We start from the raw sequence: 25350 nt of genomic DNA, 5'->3' as shown, positions 1-25350 counted from the left end.
AAAAAGTATTATACTAAACACTTGTCTTCACCAAGTGATGTAAGAGACTTAGGCAAACATGGCCTTGATTGTCAAGAACTCTTACGATCAATCTTGGATCCCGAGACGACTCACACACTCTATGATGGACAATGGATGATGGTGGTGGATGATGGTGTTGTGATGAAACCAAGCACTCCTATTTTTAGGCTGAACAGAAGGCTGGGCACGGCCCCGTGCCAAGGGATGAGTTGCAATGAAACCAAGCACTCCTATTTATAGGCTGAACAGAAGGCTGGGCACGGCCCCGTGTCCGCTGGACACGGCCCCGTGCCTGTCTGACACTCTGTCTCTTCATTAATTGTAATTCGCAATTACAATTAATGCGCCTGCTGTACTTTCGCCACGCCCCCGTGTTCACTGGGCACGGCCCCGTGGTGGGCAATAGAAGCTTCTATAGGTTTGTCTTTTCTGCTGCTTCTTGGGCACGGCCCCGTGCTGGCTGAGCACGGGGCGTGTTCAGTCTTCTGCCTTCTCCATTTTGCTTGGGAGGATGCTGTTAAGGGATCGGGCAATCCACTTATGTTCCTTTTCTTGTATTTATGTTAGATTTAGCTGTCTTTTTGCTTCTTTTGTGAATTTGAGCTCATTTAATCCTGAAAATACAAAAGAAAGACAAAAACTGTGACAACTCGACCTTTCGACTTTCACTTTCACATTAAATGCACGTTGACTTTGACCGTTGACTTTGACTGTTTAAAGTGTGTGACTTGATTGACTAGTAATTGTACACGATGTGATATGTCAAGACGTATTGTGATTATTGAATATGTGTAGGGTTCGTTGTTATAGTGTGTTACAGTGTGAAAAGCTTATTTATAAACCCGAACTGAATAAAGCCCATTAAGGACCCGACGAATCAAATGTGATTCGCCATACATTTCTCGACGAGATGGATGTTGATTCGCCAAGAGCCTCTCGACGAAACATCTATTTCGCCGGCCCAAGATTCGTAAAGCCCAGTTATGGCCCAAGCTTGGTTGCGTGATTATATTAATTTATGATGTGCACTTAGAACGGTTACTAAAAACTCTCAAACCCTAGGGCTTATCATCTAAGCGACGGCAACCTGGAGACTTGGAAATCCTCAAAGAAAAATCAAGTTTTTTTCTCATTCTCTGTGGTTAGTGTTAATTATTACCCTACGTTTATTATTTGATCATCACGTGTCGCTTGCTACTGTGTTTATTGCCCTCTCGAGGTCCGAGCATAAAAGTATTTGTAGTATTAATCATTGTGACTTGTGTAGGATAACGATTATTGATATCATAAATTGTCGGCTAGGGTATACTTTGGTCCAATGGCATCGGCTACAACATTCCTCCATAATATACTTATATGTGTGTGTCAGAATAGATGTGGATAGCATAGTGAGTAATTGCCGGCTAAATGATTGCAAACTAACCACCTTAAAATCGGTCCAATCGTGTGTGATTCATGTGCATATGTCATGATAGAGTAGGTCGTCATGATTATGTGATTTGTTTGGCTTAATGAATGTTACATGTGGAAACTGGCGGCTAGCAACAGTCTAGGAGTCTTGTGTGTGATGTTTTGGTTGGTGGGTTAGGGCGGTTAGTTAATGGCCATTGGTTGTGGGCTTGGCCCAATAATGTTAGAGAACCGAACATTGAGAATGGCGGCTATTCTTGCATAAGACCACCTCACCTTGTTTGACTAATACTATTAATCGGTCCAATCACAAGGGTTGAGCGGCCACATTTTCTAATTGGTGGTAGTGGGCGGCCTAAAGAATTTAGTTGGGAATTTATTTTGGTTTCTGTGTTGATTTTGACGGAACTGGATTCTATTTCGCCAAAGGGGATCTTAACGAAACAGAAAGTGTTTCGCCAAGTATATGTTGAAATATTAGAGGGGTGTTTCGCCAAGGGTAGTTGGCGAAACAGAATGTGTCTCGTTAATTATGTGTTTCGCCAAAATCTGTGTTTCGTCAACTTGTATACTTGCACAGTGACAAGGTTTAACTCGGTCAAATGTTAACTGGATTATTTAACTGCTGTTAAGTGATGTGTATAACTTATGTGATAAAGAATACATGCTGGTACTTTTATGATTACCTATACGTGCACAACTTGGACACAAACTGATTGTGTATACGTGCATACTCTAGGACGTGATTGATTTACTTTGAGCACATACTTAGCATACCGAGCAAACCAAGGTGAGTTCACACAGCCAAGGCATGGGGTTCCCGGGTGGGAATGGGATTTGTTGAATTATTGTACATACTCAGCTGATAGAACCGAACGATACGACACGACTAGACTAGTAACACTTACTGAACTGATCTTCGCACACCTGCCAAGGGTTGGCCGCGATATTATGACTGACTTCGCACACCTGCCTTAGGAAGGCCGCGAACTAAATCTCCTAATCTTCGCACACCTGCCTGGGAGGCCGCGATACAAACAAACCTTGTCTAGAATACTTGGGAGGAACATCCCCTAATATCTTCGCATACCTGCCTGGGAGGCCGCGATGGAAATATGATATATGACATAACGAACGAACATACTACTCACAATATACTATTACTGAACTGTTACTGAACTATTAACTGTGAACTCGCTCAACTGGTTGTTGACTCTCTGCTGCATGCCTTGCAGGACCTTAGGTACATATGGAGCTTGCACAAGGAGGAGCAGGTCGTTGTGGACATGGATTAGTGAATGCTTGCTAAACATTTATGACATTTCAAACTATTAACTATGTTGGGTTTATTTACATGCTTCCGCTACTTAAACAAAGTTTGGTTTTGGACATCAATCATGTCGTGATGAATTATATTATCTATTTTTATTGTTGAATGCTATGTTCGATATGATTGGTGGCTTGATCCTGGTCACGTCACGCCTCCAAGCGGTGGTACTCCGCGTGTGGATTTTTGGGGGTGTGACAAAAACACTCTTTTTCCAACATTAGTGCTTAAAAAGGGTTAGTTTTATGCCTCATTTGGTGTAATTTATATGTTGCATTTTACATACATCAGTGTGGTCAGATTCGGCAAGAAAGGGAAACTAGCGCAGCGATATGTTGGACCTTTTAAGATTCTGGAAAGGATCGGAAAAGTCGCCTATAAACTTGAACTACCAGAGGAATTTAGTAACGTCCACCCGACTTTTCATGTTTCGAACCTCCGAAAGTGCCTGGCTGAGCATGATTTAATTGTACCTCTTGATGATCTCCAAATAAACGAAACACTACACTTCGTGGAGAAGCCTGTCGAGATCATGGATCGCCAAACCAAGCAGCTCAGACGCTCGCGCATTCCTATTGTGAAAGTCCGAGGGGAAGGCAAACGAGGCGCAGAGTTCACTTGGGAACTCGAAAGCGACATGAAGGCGAAGTACCCGCAGTTGTTTGTTACGGCTAAAGCCTAATTTCGGGACGAAATTCCCTTAAGAAGGGGAGGCTGAACACCCCGTGTTTTGAAAGTCAAAGTCAAAGTCAAGATTGAAGTCAAAGGGAGACAAGATTGCTAATTGCGATCGGTCACTCCTTGCTCAATTCCTGTTTTGACTTCTTTGACTTGTAGATAGTCTATTTTATGCTTTACGTTAGTTGTATTATGTGGAGTACTTATTAACAATCGAGGTATATTCGATATTTATCGCATGTTTGATCGCTTTATCGCTTATCGCAATCGCATTCGCAACTTGAGTTACGCGTTCTGGATATTGTTTTATGTGTGTGTGCCTTATGTGTTACTTGTGCTTGTTTACTTATGTTTATGTTGTGGTGATTAATCGAAACTCAATCAAAATCGAATCACAAACGCTACACGCAAGTAATTTAGGATGATTGTATGTTAGATATAGTAGTTGGGATTAAAAGTAATTTGAATAGGAAACTCTATCGCATCGCAGCGCTCGCAATCGCAATCGAAACGACAAAACTCGTCGCGCTAAACACTAAGGTCGAGTGGCCGACCGATCGGATAGCCATCCGATCGAGTTGCCACCCGGTCGGGCCGCCACCCGATCGGACAGACCTTTCCACTTTGGGAAACCCTATAAATACCTCACTTGTTACCACTTTTGGAGTGGTGACATCTCTCTGCTCGAACCAGCCGCACTCAAGCTTCTTTTCTCCGATTTCTTTCAGATCTTGTAAGTTTCCAACCTAATCTTTGTACTTCTATGATCAACACTTGATTCTACACCTTTCTATCTTTTGAATCTTAATTTCTAACCGTGAAATCACTGGATTTGAGATGTTCTAGGATGATGTCATCATGGTGTTCTTGAGAACTTCATGTTTTGACCTCAATCCACAAAGAACAACTTAGATCTGAACGATTTCCACACAAATAAACAAAGATCTTTCATAGATCTAAACATATTCACGGTGAAAAGGATTGAAAGATGGTTTTCCAACATTCTTTCAACTCTTTTACACTTAATGCACTCAAAACCGTTAGAATCGGAGCTTGTTCTGATCTTCTACTCTTTCTTGTGGATGTGTTGGTTCAAGATCTGGATTCTACCCACGAGATTACCGATTTCGGGTTAAACATGGAACACCGTCTCGAAAACGACAAACTATCAAAATGACCAAGGAAGAAGACGATCGGGACACCAGAACAGAGTGCCGCCCGATCGGACTGTTGTCCGATTGGATTGTCACCCGATCGACTTGCACCTTGGCCCCACACTTAACTTCTACTTTCAAACTTTGAAGGACAAACATTGAACGAAGTGCTGCCCGATCGGATTACCTCCCGACTGGACTACCACTCGACCATGTAATGATCAGACTTCAATACTTAAACAATTTTCGACATGTTCAATATCAACGGATTGCCACCCGATCGGACTACCATCCGATCGAGTGACAAACTGCTGTGAACTTGTTCTCACTAAAGTGTCCAACCAATCGGGTTGTCGTCCGATCGAATGTCCGTCCGATCGACCAACCTGAAAGGTAGAGATACTTCTGTGTTTTCAAAATGCTACAACGAAAACTTCAAAAGACAAGCCATCATACACAAACATATCCTTCCCAAAGGAAGTAACAATCCACTCGAAAGGCTACCCGATAGGATGACCATCCGAGCGGATTGTCACCTGAACGACCGGCCTCCCGATCGGACTACTATCCGATCGGATTGTTGTCCTCCCCACTGACACTTGTATCGTTTTATGCGTTACTTATCGTTATGCTATCGTTCTGATCAGGCTAACCTTACTCTCTAGCGCTCCTTTCAATCCACCAATCGCTGTGAGACTCGATCCATTTTTGCTTTACGCATTTTTTGGGTGTTACATACGTTACTTATTCTAAATCACATCGAACACACTACGCAATATTTTAATCGCTAACCAATTACCGCATGTTATGCGTGACTTAATGAATGCTTGATTGTTATGTTTACAATTGGAATGTTGTCTACCTGCCTTAGCAACGATAGTACTATTTGTTTGGACTCATTACCTGTTCACTCAGGGGTTGTTAAGGACAATTTGTTACATGGCTCACAGTGGTGAGTGTGTATTACGAACTGCCTTGGGCAGTCAACCCGCAGTCATTGGTATCGATAGGTTCATGTCGATAACTAACATGCCTCATTTTACACTCTGTACGTGCTGGTTATGCGTAACGATTTCGAACTCTATTATATTTGTTAAACTTGTATGCTCACCTTTACACTATGTGTATTGACCTTTACTTTAATGTATGTGACAGGTGCTTCGGATGCTTATTTGATTAGCTTGCTGCGAAATCGTGGCTAGTAAAGACCTAGATCAATAAACAATTGTCTGTAATAAAAATCTGAGTGGTCGGAACAGAACAATTTGACTAGATCTTTTCTGTAATAATTGTATTATCTTTTATGACATGGTATGGGACATGTTGCTTTAAATAATTGGTAAATATAGTTGTTATGGAAACTTCTGGACAATCTGTTTCGCTCAGTGTCGCGCCCCGATGATTCCGCCATCGGTTGGGGTGTGACAATCCGACCCTGTGATGTTTTGAACTTCATCACCTAAACAATTTTCAACATATTCAATACATAGCCAGTTCCAAACGGATTGCAATCTGATCGAATGACAAACTGCTGTGAACTTGTTCTCACTAAATGTCCTACTAATCGGATCGTCACCCGATCGAGCCGCCGTTCGATCGATCGACCTGAAAGGTAAAGATACTTCTCTGTTTTCAAAATGTTACAACGAAAACTTCAAAAGGCAAACCATCGTACACAAACACATCCATACCAAACGAGGTGACAATCCAATCGAATGGCCATCCGATCGGATGACCATCCGATCGGGTTGCCATTCGACACTCAGTCGCAGCTCATCGTTTAACGCACTGTTCGACGCTTATGCTATCAATATGTAATCAGGCTAATCTCTGACGCGCTCCCTTCAATCCAACCAAGTTGTGTTTACTTGCTGAACACCGACTGTGAGTATACTCGAACCCCTTTTTATCGCATTTTGGGTGTAACATACGTTCCTATTAAATCGAATTTATCAAAACGAATTACTCAATCAACTAGTTATCACTTGCGAATAACTGTTATGCATATTTACACGTGATGCTAGTTACATATGTGTTAGGACATATACTCGCGAGGTCCCGCCTTAACTAGTTTAGTACTATAGAACCCGACGGGGTCTAGTTAGGATGAATAGCAATCGCAATCGCAGCTCGAGTGACTTAGCTGGTAATATCTGTCTTATATGCATGTATGTTGAGGTATCTCGTTTATGTATTTGGTAATTCGCAGCACTTTTATCTATTTACGCTACACTATCAAAACTTGTATACTCGCCAATACTTTTGTATTGACGTTGTTTTAACGTATGTTGCAGGTTTAGTCACAGTCTACATCAAATCAAGCTAGGGAGTCTAGAAACACACCTAAAATCTAGGTTGTCGAATTTGTATTGTTTGGGAGAACATGAAATTCGTGACAGCTTATGTGATTGTAATTGTTTATTACTATGGGATAATGAACGCATTAAATATTGTCGCAGTTTAGTTGTTATGGATTCTCTTGAGCAATTTGATTCGCCTAGTGCCGCGCCCCGATGATTCCGCCATCGGTTGGGGTGTGACAGTTCTTGCCCGGGAGGTCCTGAGGTCGACTCCAGGGGTGGGCAATTCCTGGGTTGGATTGTTGTGGCAACCCATGGATTCCTAATCCTACCTGGGACTTGGGTGATATAAGGCAATGTCCGTACCAGGTAATCTAGTCGTAAAAAAAAGGCGTTTACTACTCAACATAATATTACCGAACCACTCAATACAAAAAACTGGTTACTTACTCACGCTAGAGCTTGGTCGCACGAACCTTTCTCTCACTGTGGTGAGGCTAACGGTTTGCTTCAATGTGTGGAATTGCTGGCAGGATAGGAAGACCGTATGGAGGTAACGAGCACCATTACGGAGTCTTATCTAGTCATATTGTGTTTTTACACGTATTCAACCATCACTAGTGCTCTAGTGGTGGCCATGGGTATTTAAGTTCCACCTATGGTGGGCCTGGGTGAGTTTTCTCCTCCAGCTCTCAAGTTCGAGTCTGGGTGATAAGGGTTTCTCATTGAGGGGTTTAAATAGAGGGATCTATTGTGCGAGGGGGCTCTCTAACGCAAACCCGGTTAAAACAACGAATGCTAGACCTCCCGATATTCACAAATAATTCACACCTACAAAAAAAAAAAAAAAAAAAAAAAAAAAAAAAAAAAAAACGTATTCAGTAGCCCTCTTTTCTACCTATGCATGTGATCTTGTCTTTTTTGTGGGGTTATTAGATTTTATCACCCTTAACTATTGGCTATTGACCACTGTCACCCTCAACTATCACTTTGATGTTTGTCACCCCCAACTTAACATTTAGTGTGTTCTGTCACCACGTCGTTAACTGATCACCAACTTTTGATCCTGTTACTACACTTTTTGGGGTGTCATAGGGATCTTCGGAAGGTTTTAGGGATCTAAGGACACCCCCAAAAGTATAGTAACAGGATCAAAAGTTAGTGAGCTGGTGACAGAACACACTAAGTGTTAAGTTGGGGGGACGGACGTCAAAGTGATAGTTGAGGGTGACAGCGACCAATGGCCAATAGTTAAGGATAATAAAATCCAATAACCTTTTTTTGGTGTATAATTGTTTTTTTTTGTCTCTTTCCTTCGCCCTTGTACTTCCCATACGGCAATAAGTTGTATTTATTGACTCTTGATTTCGATTTCGACATCCCACCTAAATTGTTATTACTCACGTGTTCTTATATCCAACTTTTCACCTTGTTATACTAGGTATCAAGATATTGATGTTAAAGTATTCAATAGGTTAACCTCTCTTAAGCAAGTTGGCTTTTAAAATTTTACGGACTAAAACAGACAACATTATACTCCAAATATGGAAATGTTCACTTAAATTTTAAAAGAGATTTTATAGTAAAAGAAATATAAAGACAAAATTAGAAACCTCACCTAATCTACGCATTTATTTATAATTGACAAAATTAGAAACCTCAACTACTCTACGCATTTATTTATATTATTTCCATGTCGTGTTATAATTCACTTATGTGTTTGTTACACCTACTCTCATTTTAATTGTAATGATCCATCAAACTCCTTTTACATGTTCGTCCATATATGCAATAATGCAAATACTCCGTGCTAACTTTTTCTTCTTTTTTTCCTTTATTATGACCATAAATCCTTTATATAGAGTTGCTTCATAGAATTTTATGACCATAAATCCTTTGTATATAGAGAGTTGTTTCACAGAAAATCACTAAAAACTTAAGAAAGTAAATTTGTCAAAATGGCCACTTGAGATTTAGGCACTATTACCATTTTAGACAGAAAATATATTTTTTAATTACTGAGACCCTGGAAGGTTTTAAATTGTCATTTTGACTTAATTTTTGACAGACTTAATGTTATCGCGACCCTTAGGGGCAAATTTGTCCATTCTGTTATTATTTTATTATTTCTTTATTTTTAAACGTGTTATAAACCTCCTTCGTCCCTTTTGAACGATATAAACCCTAATTTTCAATTTCATCCCCAAATCGACTATCATCTCCAAATTAGAAGTATGGTGTATTGCAATTATGGATCTTGGTGATAATTCGTATGTGATTGACTTCAGCTAACCCAGGACGTTGGGCTGAGCCACCTTTGGGTGACAAATCGATACCTGGTTTGCTGGATCGATCAATGATGTGTCGTGGTATGCTTATAAAAAGATGGTTATTTTTAGTTGTTTTACAAACAACTTTACGTTTTAATATTACAAAAATACAATAAAATACTATCACACTACACTTCACGTTGAGCAAGTGCACCCATCGTTGACGTAATATAGTGTTGGTAAGATACCGATTTCATCCAATAATACGGGAATTTTAGTATTGGGTCTTTATTAACTTCTTGTCAAATCCAAAAGTAAGTTTGGAAAATGGCTTAAAAGAAAAATGAAGAAGAAAAAAAATGGTATTGTTGACTTCGCCGTAACACGCATGTTCCCACTAGTACTCACTATATATACAAACTATATGCCTCAATAACATATCTATTTACCTTGTGTGTGTTATTGATTTGTTCATCTAATCTTCGTTTTGGATTAAATAGATGCATATTGTCTATACGTGTGTACGGTGTACCTCTAATACAAAATTACAAACTAGAGGAATCTTGTTTATACGTGTGTACTTCTAATACAAACTAGGTGCATATGCTTAACTTTGTATTAACTTGTTAATTTGTTCTTCCTCTTCTTCATATATTTGTGTTTTAGTAGATTGGCCGTAAGTTTATACACATGGTGTAAGTAATTTATGTCTATAAAACCGTTGGTAAAAATCATTATCCAATCAAGAAAGAGTAAAAAAGAATTCAATATAATTCATCTTACGTCCATAGGGTGTATTAGACACATCCATTCGTATTATTAAGTCTCATCTAGCAATATACACCGGGTGTGTGGATGACCAACTTCATCGTGTATCTGGTATTAACTTATGAAAACAGTATGTTAAAAATGTTCGAAAAATTGACGAGTCCGATTAATTAAAGCGACCGACCGAGTTATGACCCGTAAGGGTTACACCGTTGGTAGCAAACTAAAAATACACTTAACTAGTTTAACTGATAATTACGAACGATATGTGAAACGGATCATATTTATATTTATGATCGTGAACGGGTTTATATTATTGCAGGTATTAAATGAGGGACAGATACATGGACCAACTGAGACATATACACTCACCCGCCACTTGTCGCGCATGCACACTTGCTCGCCACTTGTCACACATTCACACTTGCATCCCCACTTGTTGCGCATGCATGCTGACCTCACCACTTGTCCATGCATGTCCGCCACTTAGCAAGCATGCATGCATCTCCATACTCTATATATAGGCAGGGGCGAAGTATAGTGGGTGCCCGGGGTTGCACCCGCCCACCCCAATGTTTCGGTTAGAAGTGTATAAGTTTCGATTTTTCATCCGAAAATTTTAAAATTATATAAGATCGCCCCCCCGATTATTTTTCGTAAATTGTATATCGTAAATATTTATAAACTTTGTATATAAATGATGGGTAGTTTGGTAAATATACACTTTGTTTTATTTGGAACTATTATTATTTTACCCGACTTGAATCGAATAGTCAACCCGACCTGACCCGAAACATAACGTAGGAAAAAATTTTCTGGGTCCCATCACTTTACGCCCCCTCGAAACTTTTTGTCAAGCTCCGCCACTGTATATAGAGATGTATTGAGTTGGGTTTTAAGGTTAGAGATCTTGCACAAAACTCTCTACCACACCATCGCTGTCGATACCGCCAGCCACCACCGCTACTCATACTCTGTGGCGACCGACGTTGCCGATATCGCCGGCCACTGCCGCCGCTAGAGATGGGCATAATAACCGGTTCCAAACCCGAACTGGTAGAACCGACCCGTACCCGGTTCTAGTTCCAACCGATGTATAGAAGAACCGGTTCCGGGTTCAAAATACCCGGCGGTTCTTACCCGGTTCCATATTTCTTGATAATAAACGGGTCTTACCCGGTTCCTACCCGTACCTGGTTAGTACCCGTACCCGGTTCTTCCAGTACCCGGTTCCACTGTACCCGGTAATAAGTTACCGTTAGAACTGGTTACTAGCCGTTAGAATCGATTCTTGGAGGTTGCAAAAAGCATTAAATGCCAAATGTGATCGTTGGAATCGGTTATTATAAATTGTTTTCAATTTTCATTTGTTTAACTCATCAATACTCATCTTCTTCTTGTATCATTTTCTTCTACTTCTTGACATACTTTTCTACAATGGCTTCAAAGAACTCTAAAACCACCGATTTTTATATTATATAATCGGTTTCCAACGGTATTATATCCATTGGAACCGGTTCCAACAGTAAGTGGCAGCTTTTTGGTTTGAAAACGCCGACAAAACCGGTTCCAAACAGTACTTGGAACCGGGTCCATAGTACCTGTAACTGGTTACATCGCTTCTAGTTTTATTGACGACTACCCGGGTTCAACCCGGAACCGGTTCTTCAGAGAACCTGGTTCCCTTAACTAGTATCAGTACCCGGGTACGGGTAGGAACCGGTTCCAGGTATTAATAATACCCGATTATGCCCATCTCTAGCCGCCGCTACCCCAACCTATACCCGCATTTTGTCGGTGTATTCGCATATAACCGGATCCTGTCGGGCTTCGTTTATTATGAATCACTCGTTTATTTTCCGTTGCGTTTTATTGATTAAATCGCTTAATTCATTGACTGACTATTATTTATCGAACCGGTTTTTGATAAATGAAATCTTAACGGATCACCATGAAAACCCAATAAAGAATGAAGCTTATTATGTTTTATTAAGGGTTGTAGGAAAACCATCTCGTACGTTTACTCAAATACCCTCATGTGTTGCTCATGTGAGACCTACTCGAAGTTGACCATTGTTGAGCCAATGGACCATTTAAAAATAGTTAACAATGAGATCGAACCCGTAAAAATCCTGACTCAATGATCAAACCATTCCAGAAATGCAACTCAGTCATCTTCTTTTAAAAATTAGTATCTTTACTGAAAAATGATATTGTAGAATGAGTTTTACTTTTTTTTTTTCACAAAAGAAAATCATAATACAAACATATCCAATATAGTATCGTTAATAATAAATATCATATCCAATATAATATCATTCATAATAGAGCACCATAATAGATATCATATCCAATATAATATCATTCATAATAAATGTCATTCATAATAGAGCACCGGAGCTATTGGCTATTGGTAAGGGTCTAAGGAGTGGTTAAACATCTTAGAGTGACAAACTAAAAAAACAACCAATCAGAGTGCGTCATGTCAATCAGTCAAAAGTGTTAGCAATGGTTTAAACACTTACCGAAGTGGTAACTTTTTTTTTCTTTTTTGTAAACTAGTATATTTAATATTTAAGTTAATAAATGTAGAATAAACTAATAATAACATTAAATTAAATTAAAAACCTGTTCAAAAAAATTAAATTAAAAACATTAAAATTACATTAAATTAAAAAAACAATAAAATTACATTAACTTGAAATAAATTAAACTAGTCTTCGTCGGAATCGACCAAAAGGTGGAGTAAATCTTGACTTGCGAGATGATTTATGAGATCGTGTTTTAGTCTCCAATGCATGTTTAAATCCATCAACTCGCCCAACCCCGTATCGTCTAGAGCGGGCTCGACCGGAGGATCCCGAATGTGCACCGGTGCTATCGCCCTTCCTTCATCTTTCAAAATCATGTTGTGTAAAATAATACACGTGTACACAACACTCTTAATTTTTTTAACGGATCTTGCTCGCATCGGTCGACTCAATACACCCCATTTCGCCTTCAAAACACCAAAAACCCGTTCGACGTCTTTTCTTGCCGCCTCATGTTGCCTCTTGAATTTCTTTTGGTCTACTTCGTGAGGGTAAGGGATCGACTTCACAAACATGGACCACGAATGGTAGATTCCATCCGCGAGCAAATAACCACCTTTGTATAAATGGTTTTTAACGTAAAATGGACATTTTGGCGCGGTTCCATTTCGTTCCGTTAAAAATGACGGAGATTGTTGCAGCACATTGATATCGTTTTGAGAACCCGGTGGACCGGCAAAAGCATGCCAAAACCATAAGTCTTGAGAAGCAACCGCTTCGAGCATAACAGTCGGGTATTGGTGATCTCCTCGCATATATTGGCCTCGATACTCTGTCGGACAAAATTGCCAAACGAAATGGGTGCAATCAAGGCTACCGAACATACCTGGAAAGTGATGTTTTTCTTCATGAGCTTGGTAGAAAAAGTGCCATGTCGTGGCTTGTCGGTCTACGTAAGAACTCGGGAGCGTATATTTTGCAAACCGTGTCGCAAAAATATTCTAGGCACTCGCGGGAAGTTCTTTCGGCCATATGCAAGTACTCGTCGTTCTCGTCTGGAGTGTTACCAGTTGCGAGCTGTTTAATAGTCGATGTCACCTTTTGAAACGGCGTAAAGCCCTTCCTACCTCGCGCATCGGGGGCCTCTTCAAACCACGGGTCGTTCACTTCCACGTCGGTCACAATTTTTAGAAACAAACGTTTCGACATACGGAACCTATGCCGAAAGATATCTTCGTTGTACTTCGTGTCTTCGACAAAATAATCCGCCATGAGTGTCTCATGCCCCTCCTCATGTTGACGTTCAATATATCTCCTTCGGTTAGATGAGCCCACACTGTATACCCTAAGGTTTTATAAAAGTATGGCAGGGCAAACTTTACCTCTACCGCTAGGGTCTTAGTAAGAATTAGAATTCTATTAAAATGAAATTGAAAACAGCACTTGAAACTTAATTTGTAATTGGAATTTGAACGATCCGTTAAGCTTAAACTTGTATTACAGTTTGTAAAACAAAGATTAAATTTTAATTTTTCGATTGAATTTTTTGCTCTACTTCATCACTTATAATCTATTTATTCTTCACAAAAATGTTATCTATTATATTAATATTCATATTTAAACTCTAAAAAGTTTACAAACAAAACGGTTAAGAAATAGAATTCAAATTTCAAATACAGCTAAACCCAACTAACAAAACTCCATAACTCCAATGACATATTTAATAAATGGTTTAAGAAATAATTCTCTATATTAGATGTAGTACACATACTTGTTTATCTAAAAACAAAATCAATGTCACATACCCATAGGCCAAACCCAACGCAAGAATGAAGTGTGAAACAATGACCAACAAAATTTAAAGACGAATTTACCCCCACCCCAAAACACACCTGGTCTAGTGGAATTTCAAACATCATGAACCATGATCACCGCACCCATGATACCGCTTCGATCTCATCCCTTGATACCTTGTATAAATCAAGTCTTTTTGCGATATCCAGTCTCTTTGACATTAAAGTCGGATCTTCATCGAGCAATTCTGCAAGCTGTTTGCCCTGAAATAACATTGTGCATGATTAAGCTTCATAAACAAAGATAACGTAGAACACTTGTGTGTAATAGAGATCAGCCATTTTGACCCGTTTCCAAATGGGTCAATGTAGATTATTCATTATTGTCCATCTCTTATCAGTCAAATTAGTTGGACTAAAAGAATAAAGAGTCTATGGGTCAAAGATTGAATTCATCCAAAACGCACTAAACCTCCAAAATTCGCTTTCTTAATTAAATAACTCCTGTTCATATAAATAATTTATGAATTTCAAAAAAGTAGTATTTAACAAAAGAAACACTTTATAACTGCAACTAAGATGAATAAACCTGATAATAGAAGACAAGTATCATTATCATTTTGTTTAAACGAGTTAGAACCCGAACTAAAAAAAACATATCAAAAGTTAGCCCAGAGTGTACTTTTTTAGCATACAAGCTCACAAGTTATTTTATCAAAAAAAAAAAAAAAAAAAAAAAAAAACTATTATATAAAAAAATTATTTTATGATCACATTTGACACACTAACTATTTAAAAAAAAAAAATTGGATAAATATGTTAGGCGTAGGCATGAACAATTTCTCGCAAGAATTACAGAAAATCATTAACGTAAAAAATAATTACCTCTTTTTTCCCTATTTGTGTATAGAAGTAGTTGAGTAAATTTTGTTTGGCTTCTTTCACTTGACAAAAAACAACTGCCTTGGGAATCGTGCTCCTGAGTGTATCCGACACCATACCAATATAAGAAGATACATTTGAGCCTATCCTCCTAAAATGATTATCTGCATAACGGTCTCCTAACGGGTCAACTGGGCTTGCACGCTCAGCAGCAGGTTTTCCACGATCACGATCTGAAGGTGGTGGGTTTTTGCGATCTGCAGATGAGGTGCGGCGATCTCCAGGTGGGGGAGCAGGCCCCCCTACATTCTCAACTTCTTGTGGAAGTTTCCGGAAGAAATCTACTGTTAAATATGAAGACTCCATCTCCACCAATCGAACAACTGTTTTCTTACTTTCGTCTCGGAACTTTTCCAATGCCTCACCAGCTGCAGCAGCAAGAGCAGATTGCAGCGTTGGAAACCGCCTCAACTCCTGTTACAACAAAAAAAAATTAGAAGTTGCCACCTTTTGACAAGAAAAAGAGGCGACAGTTTCTGGGCCATTTACTTAAAAATTAATCAATCTGCGGGTTGTTTCTACGTTCAGCGGGCCAAACTAGTGAAAAACATTAGCTAAAAAGAAAGTGGCCTAAAGTTGCGCAAACTGTTTTAATGCATAAAACCTCCTAAACCATCTTCATAAAAAAATATTATTATTGAAATAATATAAAAACTGTAATCATGTATATTAATCTTTGCGCAAACTGTTTTTAATGCATAAAACCTCCGAAACCATTTTCATAAAAAAAAAATATATTTTTATTGAAATAATACAAAAACTGTAATCATGTATATTAATCTGACGTGGTAGGATCATATACAAACTTCATTATGTGTAAAAACAGTAGAAACCATTCACAACCTGCCACATGCCATCCCTCTAATTCATGTATAAAGATCATTTTTGTATTTTAGTTTAGAGTTGGTTTCTAAAAGTTCCTAAAATCATGGAAGCAGTTTCAAATTCATGTGTTGATTATACAAATTCATGTGTTGCTTGTATATGTGTTGGTTATCATTATATACGAATGTGTTGGTTATACAAACTCATGTGTTGCTTGTATAAATTATGTGCTGGTTATAATCGTGTGCGTATGTTCTAGTATGTATTGGTTATGATTATATACGTAGGCAAAAGATCAAATACAAATAATCTTAACATACTAAACATACAAATTGAAGGAAAACCCAAAAAGACAAGGTGGCATTTTTGTAATTACCACCAACTATCAAAGTTACAACCAAAAATACCTAAAAAAACACAAATTTTTTTTTTAACATTTTTTATTAAAAAATCGCTACATTTCGTTAGCAAAAAAAAAAAAAAAAAAATTTTTTTTTTTTTGGCTGCTACTAAAAGTAGCGATTTTTTAATAAAAAATGTTTAAAAAAATAAAATAAAATAATTTGTGTGTTTTTTTAGATTTTTTAGGTTTTTTGGGGGGTTTAGTTTTTAGCATTTTAGCTTGGGTGGGGAGGGGGGGGGGTGGGGGGGGGGGGGGTAGGTTTTTGGGGGGTGGGGGGGTTTAGGTTTTTTTTGGGGGTGGGGGGAGTGGTTAGGTTTTTTTAGGTATATTTGTAGAGTAACTTTGATAGTTATTGATAATTACAAAAATGCCACCTTGTCTTTTTGAGTTTTCCTTCAATTTGTATGTTTAGTATGTTAAGATTATTTGTACAAGAACTTTACCCTATATACGTATGTGCTGATTATACAAAATTACAAATCCATGTGTTGTTTGTTTATGTGCTGGTTATAATTACAACACAATCATAAAACACTATTTTGTAACTTCATTAAAAAAATGTCAATTTAAAAAAAAAAAATATTGCAAAATTATACTCATATTAAAGATAATGCTTGATTTTATGGTATTAACTTTTTAATAATAAAATACTAAAGTATATGAAAGATATTTTAGTTTCAAAAAACGGGTGGAATTAGTAGTTAATGGAAAATGAAAATATGACTAAAACACCCTTGAATCTCATTAAATAGTATAGTTTTTGTTAACAGTAATTATTTATTAAAAATCAAAATTTTAGACATTATGTTTTAGCGTTTTAACTTTTAACCATATAAAAAAAAAAACATTTTTCCCTTCAGATCTGACCCTTCCTCCAATTCTAACAAGAATGTAAGTACTTTCACCAAAAATTAAAATAATAATAATAATAATAATAGCAAGCTTGTGAAGTCTGACCTCAGTTTCTCCAATCGACTTCCTGACGAGTTCTTTTAGAACAAAATGGACCTAAAAAATGTTCTGGAGTAAGTAGTGTAGCTCAATGCAAATATTATAACATATTAAAATTGATGCTAACAAATTACTTACCGCATCGACCGAAGCTTCAGCGGGTCCCCTGAAATAATTCAATGAGCCCTCAATAAGACGGCGATAACCTTGTTCAGGAGCGATTAAGTGAGGCTGATAACCATCTGCCTCTGAAACAATTTTCTTAACGTTTTGTAGAGAGAGATGTCTATCAAATGGAAGCTTCCTCAAAGCGGCAGGAAGCTGGTTGTCAAACACTCCGTAAATTCTGTCACCTCCAGGCCGCCTGAAATGATGGCCACAAATTTAAATTTTAAATGGAAATCATATATATTATGCATATCATTCAACCCTCTACAAGTATATTACCCTGATAATATTATTAATATCCCACTTTCAATTCAAAGCACACATAGGTGACACGATGAAGGGGTGACCTTGTAAAATGAGTCAAACGGTCTGGGTTGACTCACCAAGCTTTCTCGTCTCGATCCATTATTTAAAAATTTCATAAATAATGAATAAAGCAAATACAATCACAAAACTATATTCAATAATGATCCAGTTTTCTTTAAAAGATCACAGTACGTAGTAAGTAGTTAAAAATGTTTGACCACTTCTTTTTTAGTTTATTATTACTCGATTGACCCGTTATGAATAGAAATAACCCATATAGACCAATATTCAGCCAAACTTAAATGTAGAGGGGGCAATTCTGACCCGAATTAATAGATTTGGGTCATTTTGGGTCTCTTTTAAATTGCAATGGGTCGGTTTGGGCTTCTTTTTAATAACTAACGGGTCCAATTGGGTCATCCCCTAAAACACGGATATATTTTATGGGTCAACTTGGTTCTGATTGTAAACTGGAACGGGTTATGAATATCAGAGGCGGGTTGAAGTGTTCTGCGCATCTAGGGTTTTTTTCACATCGATGTTCATAATTTTTTGATTAATTTTCATTTGTTCATAAAATAGATTGGGTTTTCCGATCAGTTTCAGTCTTTGTTCATAAACTCGATTAGTTTCAGACGTTCTTCATAAAAACGGCTAGTTTTTTTTCTATTGATTTAACTGGTTCTTTTATAAAATCAATTAGTTTGTTCGATTAGTTGCCGTTGTTCATACAATCAATTAGTTTTTTTGTTTAATTTTGAGTTAGTTGTTCATGAAATTGATTACTTTATTTGATTAATTTCACTCGTTATTCATAAAATCGATTAGTTTTTTAGATTGTTTCAGTTGTTCTTAGTGAAAATCGATTAGTTTATTCGAATAATATTAGTGGTTCTTGATATAATCAATTAGTCCATTCGATTAATTTCAGTTGTTTTTTGTAATACCAATTAGTTTATTCAATTGATTTCAATTGTTCTTCGTAATACCAACTAGTTTATTCGATGAGTTTCAGTTCGATCTTCATTAAATCAATTAGTTTATTCGATTGATTTCTGTAGTTATCATTATAGGGATGGCAATGGGTCGGGTTTGGGACGGGTTTAGGCAATCCCAAACCCAAACCCGGTTAGATAAGCTTGTCCCAAACCCGTCCCAAAACCCATCGGGTTTCTAGCGGGTAAATACCCATCGGGTATCGGGTATACCCGCGGGTTTCGGGTAAACCCGTTAATTTAAGAAGATTACTCGTTGGGTATACTCATCTCAAAACGCATTGGGTATTTATCAGGTAACTACTAACCGGTTACATTTTGTATTGTCATTATAAAAATATATATCAATTAACTACAATGTATACGGAATAGAATAGCTACATGTGTAGAAAATGGATGTATCATATATATACATATTTAATAATATAAAAGAAATTATATCGGGTAATTGGGTCGGGTAAACGGGCATATCACTAAATCCCAAACCCGTCCCAAACCCGCGAAAAAAATAAAAACTATTCCCAAACCCGATTAACCGACCCCAAACCCGTCCCAAATGTGTCGGGTTTCGGGTTTACCCAACGGGTTCGGGTTTGATTGCCATCCCTAGTTATCGATCAGTTAATTTGATTAATTTCTGTAGTTCTTAGTAAAATCGATTAGTTTATTTGATTAATTTCTGTCGTTCTTCATAAAATCGATTAGTTCATCAGATTAATTTCAGTTCGTTCTTTGTAGAATAGATTTGTTTACAAGATTAACTTCTGTATAGCTTTTTATTTCAGATCTCAGTTTCATAACATAATGTCATCTCTGGAGTAACATGTTGACATTGTTCTTGTTGATATGATCCAGTATGCTTAATCTAATTTTATAATGCTAAATCAAGTAGTAGTAATATATTATGTTATTATGATTCTGTTAGTAAACTTCAGACATCTTCAATGTGATCTCTGTTTAGATTAGTTAACTGATGTTTCTGCTTCTAAACATAGTTGATATGATCTTTGTTTGAAATCAATTTCGTTAGTTTGTATTGTTTTTTTCAATGATATAAAGATGATTCATGAATCACAAACTGGCATGCTGAGTTCCTATTTTGTTGGTTTGAAGTTTGTGTTTTAAAAGGTGCAGCAGAGTGCCTTAGTTGCATGTCGTTGAGCTTCTAAAGAACGGCTTGTGACGCAGGTATGAGGCGCGCTTCTTGTACATTGGATGATTTTATGTTATATATCCATGGATTCAGCCTCAGCCAATTCCACGATTCATGAAACAATAAGCATGGATTGATTGGTGTCAAAAAGTATTAACCGTACTCAACCCGAACCAACCCGGACCCTTTAACCCGAAAACATTGCCCCCTTGATGTACAATCCTTTTATAAAGAAGTGTTTTTTAACTGACCGACCCGACCCGACCCGACCCAACCCGAAACCCGTTCTGACCCTGGACCCATTTCAACCCGAACCCGTTTTGACCCGAACCAAAACAACCCTTTTTTTAATTGACCCGTTTTGACCCTAACCCGTTCTGACCCATGACCCAACCCGACCCGACCCGTTTGCCAGGTCTACTTAAATGTCAAGAACTATGCTTACCCTCCATCTAGATGCTCCTTAAAGATTTTGTCAAAAGCACGACAAAGTTCCAAGATGGTGTATAATTGTGCCTGAAAGATCAATCAGGGAATTAAAGATAACTATATTACCTTTTCTACAAATCACACACAGATTTTAGAAAAACAAAAAAAAAACACTGACCCCTGCATCTACTGCAATTGGCCTCCCAAGACGGTCCAACTCTGCTTCCATCTCCTCGATACCTTTGTTGATCATGGAAACAATGCCTGGTAATTTTGATTTGATTACCCTTTCCAAATGCTACATAGGAGAAAGAAGCTACAAATATTAAACTTACACCTTTGACGAGAAAACATACAAAACTAAATGTCAATGAATAATATTACCTCAGATAAAAGTTTTGCCAAATACTCGGAACCCATTTTATTGGCCAGATGACCGTAGTCAGGACTTGTAGCAAAATACTCACGCTCCCTTCGCCTTGCATACAACATATCTGTATTTTTGTTAATATCAGCTTGAGATCTGTTCACGATTCCAACCCAAGGATGCTGTAGACGATAAGCTCTGCCTTCAAGGACCTTTAAAAACAGTATCAACATCAGCGAAATAATAATAATTAAATAATAAAGCATAAATCATAGTGATAATATCTCACATCCAAAGCGTTAGTTCCTTTGTCCATCAGATCAAGCTTTGTCAGCACACCAAATGTCCGTTCGCCTATCAAGTTAAGAAATGCCTAAGACGATAACAAAAGTATGAAAGAAGACATTTTCCTGCAAGTAGTGACCGTAAAGATACCTGTGGGGTCCACTTCTTTGGCAAGTTTAATTGCATCCGATGTGGCAATATCCTGATTAGCAGGAGATATTGCCAGTATGATGGAGTTAGGCTGTAAAAAACAATTACATTTTAGATATTGAACGAAACTAATAACTCAGATTCCAGTCCATAGGTTTTACCACTTCATCCATATTAAGAAACATTTTCAACATTTGGACATTAATCATATATCAATTTGAACAAAAACGGTTATTTTATTATTTGTTTATTAATCTTTATCCAAATTATTAATATTAGATTTTGTGATTTTGTCTAAAATATTAATAATCTGATAATTCGAAAGACCAGATAAAATGTTTATTTTAAAATTCATCACAAAACGCAAATACAAAATTATCATGCACTCGCATTAAAATACAAGTACAACGCCATATTGATTACATATAGTCAATTGTCATCTATGACTTGGTATAGCTGATGCAAAGCATAATTAGATTTTTATTTTACTCAAAAAAACATGCACGTACATACATAGAAAAAAATAATCAGTAATACTGGTCACAGATAAACAACATAAAACAGCCTTACCTTCTCAACATAAAGTCGAACCATATTTTCAATATCTTCGACTATAGTTTCAGACTGTCCCTCTGAAAAGAACAAGGATCTTCATATCAGATGAAGCTCAGGGCAACAATATAATCTGATAAGTATGAGAAAAGGTAGGCAGAACATACCAACAGCAACTTTCGTCAGCCCCGGTAAATCAATTAAGGTTAAGTTCACAACTGGAAGAACAAGAAAACAATGTTGAGACGTTAAAAATAATATAAGTAGATCGAAACCAGCGGTAGCTCATAACAAGCACTTAGAACAGCAGCACTAGTACAACAAGTCTACATGATGTATATTTAAAAGACACACCTTTTGGCGAGTATATACTGAGATGAATTGGGATCGGAGATATTTGTTTAGTCTTCCCTGTGATTCTGTCTGTTTCATCTTGAATTTCTTTACGAACCAAAGCTGCAAATAGGTTTAGAAATTAGAAACACATTCGCGTCTTACACTAACATAAAAAAAATGTACAGTAAACATTAGTTAAAGTAAAATACTAATATTTTAAACTAAATTTATTAAGTGAAAAACATACACTTTTTGAAGTTGAATAAAACATGTTTATACACATTCAAATTCAAACAAAATTACAATAATCAGTATCAGTAACTTCACATACAAAAATCAGTGAATCGCCTACGGGGCAAATGACCAAACTCAGCATACTCTTCTTGCCTGCCATCTGTCTGGTGCAATTGCAACACCAGAGGACGCCTCGTGACAATCCCTGGAATAAATACGTAATACAGATTATATGCATCAACAAACACTACAAATTTAATAATAAAACCATATAAATACGTATATAATAATATAAAATAAACAACTAACCAGATCCTCTAGGAAGAAAGTCTCTCCCTACAATACTCTCCAACACCGAAGACTTTCCGGAACTCTATCATCAAGTCAATTGCAGATTAAACAAACAAGCAAAATCAAAACAATAAGATAAAGTAAAACTACATAAATAACCTGAATTAAGTTTATAACTTATAAACCAATTTAAAATTCAAATGAAAGGTTTCGTATACAATTTCACTAAATAAATTCACGTCACTAATACTTTTAAGTTTACTTGCTTCTCAAGTCACACACAGTATATAATATCATCTCCAACTCCTTTCGAATTTCTAGCCTCAACAAAAGCGATCTATACAACCGATACCTAAACCAAAACCTAACTTAAAATCAAACAAAACGGACCAAACAAATTGAACAGTGATACGATCATCAAGTCAATTGCAGATTACACAAACAAGCCAAAACAAAACAATTAGATAAAGTAAAACTACATGAATAACCTGTATAAGGTTATAACTAATGACTTATAAAAACAATTTAAATTCAAATAAAAGTTTCTATCTAATTTCACTAAATAAATTCACTTCCAATGCAAAAGTCAGAAGTTATTAATCAGAATCCAAACTGTTTACGTGCTTCTCAAGTCAGTACATAATATTATCTCGAACTCCTGTCATATAGCCTAAACATAAATTAAAATCAAACTAAACAGATCGAACAAATTGAACAGTAATACCGATACGATCTCAGTCTATCTTCAACCACATGATATTTAAACTTACATACAATATCAATATGATCGAAGAGAAAAAAAAAACAATTAATAAATAATACCTGACCGCCAACAACTGCAACAGAAGGAAGAGCATCCCAAAGAGAAGAAAAAGTGGAGTCTCCGCCACCGTAATCACCGAGAGCAGTACAAGCTCGTTGTATACGATTTATCAGACCGATCAAGCTCTCCATAGTCGCCATAACTGATGATGATAAACGCGTGTTGTTTCAGAACCGAAGGAACAGAGTCAGAAACCCTAGAAGATGCGATCGGAAGAAGGATTGAAAATTGATTGTGTAGATGAAACCCTAGAGAGAGAAAGTAGAAAGAGAGAAAGGTTGAAGAAGCTGTCGCGAAGAAATTGGGAAATTGGAAAGGTCTGACCGGAAGAAAAAAGGGGGTGGGGGTGCTAACTTGCGCTTTGTGCTGGTTTTGAAATTTTGTGTTGTTTTGTCTACTTATATTTTGATTGGCCGCCGACTCCGATTTGATTGGAATATTATTGAACCGGCGGTCCGGCACCTTGCGCGGTCTAATATAATGCTAAAAGCCATCTCTAAATTGGGTGTTTACTATATGCGAACATGAAATTCTATTCGTTTAGTTAAATGAATGAACATGAACAAACGCCGTGTTCGTTTATTTATGTTCTTGAACATTCAGTAACGTGTTTATTTGTGTTCAATAGCTAATTAGTGTTTTTAGTTTTTATATTTTATTTAAATATTTTAAAATTCCAAGTAGTAAAAAACTTAATAAGTGTCCGTGTATTATATATTTTGTTCATGAACGTTTATTTGTGTTCGTCTGTTTCCAATTTTCCATTTGTGTCCATGAACAATAATTTATGCTTATTTGTGTTCATCAACGTGTGTTTTCGTTCGTTGCCTAAAATTAACAAACAAACATAAACGAATACGAACAAGTTCATTTCCTTAACAAACGAACACAAACATAAAATCTCATTTGGTAAGCGTTCGTGAACACATATATTTCTAAACAAACGATCACGAACAAGGTCTTGTCCGTGTTCGCTTAGTTCCTTTGCAGCCCTAACTATATGTGTAATGGTTAAGCTTTCTTGAAAGACATTTTTTAAATAAGGGTTACAACTATCATCGGTGTTATCTTTATATAAGTGACATATGGCAGTCTCATCATATGAATTAAACAAATAATTGTATTAGTAAGGTTTGCTTTAACCTCTTAGGTGGTGTTTGTTTTTTTCAAAAAAAAAACTTCTGGCCTCTTATGTTTGCGTCGCGCAGACGTTTAGCTCTGCAGACCGTTTGTTTTTTAGAAGACATTTCATTAAAAAATGTCTTCAAATCTTTGCGCGTCCTCTTCCTCATGCAGACATGGTCCAATGTCTTCCCATCTCTTCCAACCCTCTCCCCAGCTATGGATGCCTCTAACCCGACCTGAAATGAAAATGAAGATGAAATCTTAGAGTTAGGGGGCTGTTTGGTAACTTCTGAATAGTTAAGTGCTAAACCAGTAAGAGGTCTGAACAATTAAGTGCTGAACAAGTAAGATGTCTGAACCATTAAGAGGCAGTATAATACTTAACCATTCAGAGGCAAATGTCTAACCAAATTAGATTAGAGGTCCTAACCATTCAAACTCAGTATAATGTTTAACCATTCAAAGACAAATGTCTATTAAAGTGATTAGTGATAAGAATAAGTGAATAACAATGATGATTTGCATTAGATTAATTAAAACTTGATTAATGTTTGAATTATTTGATATGCAAAAGAACAAACACAATAAGTTTTAAAATGTTAAAATAAGAATAAATTGAAATTTGTAATAATACATGTGACAAACACTTTAAATAAAAAATAAATATTTATTTTACCTTTAATTCAAAAAAAAAACTTATGCGACTACCGTTAGCTGGTGTGTATATTTTCATACTATAAATTAGTAACATATGTTGGAGTTT

General features: G+C 36.9%; 2 protein-coding genes across 2 annotated transcripts; both read right to left on the bottom strand.

The window, feature by feature from the left end:
* Positions 1-13365: 13365 nt before the first annotated feature.
* LOC110944364 lies at positions 13366-13731 on the bottom strand. The gene has a single exon (XM_022186023.1). It carries the CDS (start codon positions 13729-13731, stop codon positions 13366-13368), a length of 366 nt encoding a protein of 121 aa, XP_022041715.1.
* Positions 13732-14154: 423 nt separating this feature from the next.
* LOC110864620 (dynamin-related protein 1E) lies at positions 14155-23843 on the bottom strand. The gene is made up of 15 exons (XM_022113730.2): positions 23462-23843; positions 22658-22721; positions 22446-22553; positions 22133-22234; positions 21946-21996; positions 21797-21858; positions 21227-21317; positions 21081-21145; positions 20809-21003; positions 20603-20722; positions 20441-20511; positions 17512-17737; positions 17380-17430; positions 15138-15608; positions 14155-14516 (listed from the first exon to the last, which is right to left on the bottom strand). Exons 1-15 carry the CDS (start codon positions 23600-23602, stop codon positions 14388-14390), a joined length of 1947 nt encoding a protein of 648 aa, XP_021969422.1. The 5' UTR covers positions 23603-23843; the 3' UTR covers positions 14155-14387.
* Positions 23844-25350: the final 1507 nt, after the last annotated feature.

The sequence above is a fragment of the Helianthus annuus genome, chromosome 6, assembly GCF_002127325.2.
Source record: "Helianthus annuus cultivar XRQ/B chromosome 6, HanXRQr2.0-SUNRISE, whole genome shotgun sequence".
NCBI classification, from domain to species: domain Eukaryota; kingdom Viridiplantae; phylum Streptophyta; class Magnoliopsida; order Asterales; family Asteraceae; genus Helianthus; species Helianthus annuus.
This window is presented reverse-complemented; position numbering and strand designations above follow the sequence as displayed.